The sequence below is a fragment of the Dendroctonus ponderosae genome, unplaced genomic scaffold, assembly GCF_020466585.1.
Source record: "Dendroctonus ponderosae isolate FM_Combo_2020 unplaced genomic scaffold, Dpon_F_20191213v2 Dpon_F_20191213_1, whole genome shotgun sequence".
In the NCBI taxonomy this organism is placed as follows: Eukaryota; Metazoa; Arthropoda; class Insecta; order Coleoptera; family Curculionidae; genus Dendroctonus; species Dendroctonus ponderosae.
The window spans coordinates 13,962,787-13,966,991 of NW_026017110.1; the positions used below are offsets into that span (position 1 = coordinate 13,962,787).

Genomic DNA, 4,205 nt, shown 5'->3' on the forward strand with positions numbered 1-4,205 from the left:
AATCGCTGAAAACTGTTTTCCAAAATTCGCAGCGGGTAGTGTACAGCATCGATTTCTGTGGAACCCAGTAGCTGTCAAAACTTTCACATTTTTACAAATAACTCGGAAATCGTAAATTTTTCTGGTAAAACGGTTGAAACAAACATAAATTAAAATTGAACGGCCAATCTGAAAATAACAAAAAAAAGGGGGGGTTTCATTTAAAAAAACAGAGTTGGTAACTACCACACGTTTATGATGCACCCTGTATATTGGAAAGTAATTTTAGAATGTGGACCTTTTAAACGTGAAAAACTTTCGTTGGACGAATTTTCTTGTAAACTTCATATTTACTGAGATATCGCACTTTGACGCACTAATGAGCAACCCTGTATATGCTATAGCAATTTTGATTTCTTTTGCAACTGGGGCTACTATGTTTTGGCGTTCCTGTCTCGTTCAAATGGTCTATTTCGTTAATTGCTTTAAAATAAATAATTAAGTATCTGAGAAAATAAATAATTGTTCTTTGATTATTGCGGGTTTCTTTTGCGATAAGCAAACGCTACTTTAACATCTTCATCTTTTCTGAAGAGTAAGCAATATGCAATTGAATCCTATTTTTAATTGCACCACATATAATTTGATATTTTACCTAAAATAAACGGCATTATGAAAACTTTCGGATCTGAGTTGATGTTTAATTACATTGGAGTATTCACCCTTTCGTCACTATTTAATTTAATTTCGGGATATTGCGTTGGTGAGAGGCCAAGCGGAACATATGGCGAAACTGTTAACTTATTTGCTTTGAATCCATCCCCGTGTATCTGCAGATTCGCACACACAAGTCTGCGGCTGTATGTGGAGCCCGAGAGATAAATAAACAGCAAGTAATTTAAGTAATGAAATGGAATGCGTGAACACTGAGATAGTGAGATAGCTACAGTGCATGCTTAGCTGCAAGATCAACTCTCAAATTTGTCATTCGATTTAGTTTATACGATACATAAATTTGTTACTATGAAAATAAATGATGGAACTGAAAAAAGTGTAAATTATACCCAATTTTATCAACACAGTTTTATCAACAGAGCTAACAAGTTTTCAAAGTTCATATTCTTTAAGGGTGATTTGAAAAGTTCCGCAAACCTGCAAAAAGTCGCATCTGAGCATTTTATCAATATAGTCTAAAACAAATCTGGAGAATATTTCTATTTTTTTATCCGAAAGTTTCTTCGCCAAGTTGAGAGCAAAACCTGGGAAACCCGATCCGTTTCTCCTTACAGATTAGCATTTTCTGATGAAACTTGTTTAGCGAAATACAGTTCTAAAGACGGTCAATCCAATAGGTTCAAAACCTCTTATAATTTTCATATTTTTGCTTCGACATCTTTTAATGCTAGGAATTTGTCATATAACGGAATCGGTCAAAATAAGTAATATAATTAATTATAATTATAATTATATATAATAATAATATAACTAATAGAATAGTATGTTGAGGTAGCAAAACATTGCTAAAATTACAGAATTTTAATTGATGAACATTGATCCATATTTTTTTCCAGTTCCCTTCTGCAGATTTTTTAATTATCTTTTTTCATTTGTGTTACCGCAACATGTTTATGCTTTTGAAACTTGTTCAGTTTATAATTTTGTTGTTAGTTGTTTTTAATGTTTGTGTTTTGTTATATCGTAAGTTTCATTTGATTATAGAATATTTAAAATGCTACATTCTTTTTAAATAAGATATATCAAACCAAATTATGACCGAGGAGAAATATAACATTAATAATTCAAAATTTTTAACACAAATATTTGACCTACTCATTGAGTTGAGAAAATCATTTCCTGTTCTGCAAACTGTCCGAACAATGATTAAAATATTTCTGTGGAACCTCTTTTTAAAAATGGTGATTCAAAATTGATTCGAAAATTTCAATCCGCCAAAATCTTTTTGGCTAAGTATATACCTACTACTTGCCTCAAAAGTTTGTATCAACTTCAGGGATCGCACCAATTAAATACTGAGAAAACGACAATTAGAGCAATAAATAGGTAATTCGATTTGGAACTTAACGCCGAATTTCAATAAAATGTCAAGTAACTAATAGAATAAAGTAGCAATATATATTGTCTTCAGAACTTTAACTAATTCGAATCGAACAGAAGCAGGTATGCATTAAATTTATGAATGATTCCTAATGACGCATGTCGATTTTCTAGACGTGGCTGGTATTGGTGAGTTTTTTTTTATAAAGGAAAGAACCGACATTTGATCGAACCTAACCTTATCAGGCATATTTTCTAATTTTAAATGTATTATAACATGTATCTTATTTTACTTAAGTATATACAAAATGAAGAAAGAAGTTGTTCCAACAAATTTTGCATTTTACTGTTATTAATAGTAATAAAACGTTACTTTTTTTAAAGTTGTCAATTGGTTCTAACTGAACACGAAATTAAATTATTATTAAATTAAATTATATACAAAGTTAGTATACGATTGGATATTAATCACAGTGCAAGCAAAGGCTTAACATATATTTTCTTTTATTTCAGGCTCATTCTCCTCTGCTGGGTCCGGGCGAAAATCGTCAGGTATGTATCATATAACTTATTTTATCTTTTGTATCGTCTAACTCATATAAGTAATAAGAAAACTGAAATAATGATCCGTGATGAAATGTCTTAACCCTGACCTTTATTCTTCCAACATTAGTTACTGCGTATTATGTAGTACATTTTCGATGCTACATTATTATAGAAAATCGATAACTGCGATATTAACTTTGCTTAATACGTAAATACACAATTTGCTTTACAAAATGGAAATAGTAGGACTACAATGAGTTTGGACTTTGGTTTGGTAATTAAAATTGCTCCCATGTTGTGGGAAGGGAATCATTTAAATACGTTTTTGTTTAGTATGTATTGCGATAGTGTTTTTTTTTAACATGATGACCAACCATTCATGCACACTTAATTGAACGGTTAGATTCAACATCACGTTTGAATAATATTTTCGTATATTTTTAAATTAGTTTATCGTTGCTTATATGGAATTACGCAGATTGATGCGTTGTGTGGCATAAATATTTACAATGCGAGTGAAAATAATGAGAAAATTCGTATTTAGTTCTATTTGAATTAACATAAATATGTGAGCATTAAGTGATTTGTCACAATTTACTTAGTTGAAATCATGTGCACTTCAATGATTTCGTTTGTCTAATGCAATCCATTATTTGCCTGAATTATGTAAATATCCATCGGTAGTTATTTATAATGTTTGATATGCTTTAAACATTTCGAGACCGATTAAATATTATTAATTAGCCATGTGTTATTACTTGGCATCAGCATGGAAAATAATAATTTTCAATTACCTACTATTTTAAAGCTAAATTTACGATTTACAATAATTGGAGGTCGTCCATAAATAAAATTTCATTTTAAGTTCGCTATTGTTGCTACTTCAAAGACAATGCATGCAAAGGTAAAGATTGGCAACGAAATTCGGTTACATATAACATTGCTGTCACGTTTTTGTTGATCGTCGTTATAAAGTGCAGGATGCATCATATTTACTGAAGAACTAAAATAACGTTGATTGTTTGCAAAGATGCGAATTGAAATTTCATTTTATTGTATTTTAGATTTTTCAGTGAATTGTCAGCGACAAGTGTAAAGACCTCTGTTTGCACTGTGTACTTCGACTGTTTCAAGATATATTAATTACATAGCTTTATAAATGGAAAATCAGGGCAGAAATACCGATTGGGTCGATAGCCTTTTTCTGTAGGAAATAAAGATTATTTATATACAGGGTTGCTCATTAGTGCGCCAAAGTGCGATATCTCAGTAAATATGAACTTTACAAGAAAATACGTCCTACGAAAGTTTTTCATGTTTAAAAGGTCCACATTTTAAAATTATTTTCCAATATACGGGGTGTATCATAAACGTGTGGTAGTTACCAACTTTGGTTTTTTAAATGGAACCGCCCCTTTTTTCATTCATTTTCAGATTTGTCGCCAAAATTTAAGTTAAGTTTGTGTCAAACGTTTTACCTGAAAAATTTACGATTTCCGAGTTATTCGTAAAAATGTGAAAGTTTTGACAGCTACTGGGTTCCACGGAAATCGATGCTGTACACTACCCGCTGCGAATTTTGGAAAACAGTTTTCAGCGATTCTAACAGAACATCATGATCTACG

The 4,205-nt window shown here is 31.1% G+C and overlaps 1 protein-coding gene across 17 annotated transcripts in view; it reads left to right on the plus strand.

Moving 5' to 3' along the window:
- LOC109533899 (disks large 1 tumor suppressor protein) overlaps positions 1–4,205 on the plus strand; it is a 476,297-nt gene that overhangs the window by 395,179 nt on the left and 76,913 nt on the right. For 16 of the 17 annotated variants that reach the window (XM_048670186.1, XM_048670185.1, XM_048670184.1 and 13 more), the window contains one exon: positions 2,548–2,586. The exons of the other annotated variant lie outside the window; for it this stretch is intronic. In XM_048670186.1, the coding sequence (XP_048526143.1) occupies positions 2,548–2,586 (39 nt within the window). The remainder of the gene's footprint in view (positions 1–2,547; positions 2,587–4,205) is intronic. 17 annotated transcript variants of the gene reach the window in all.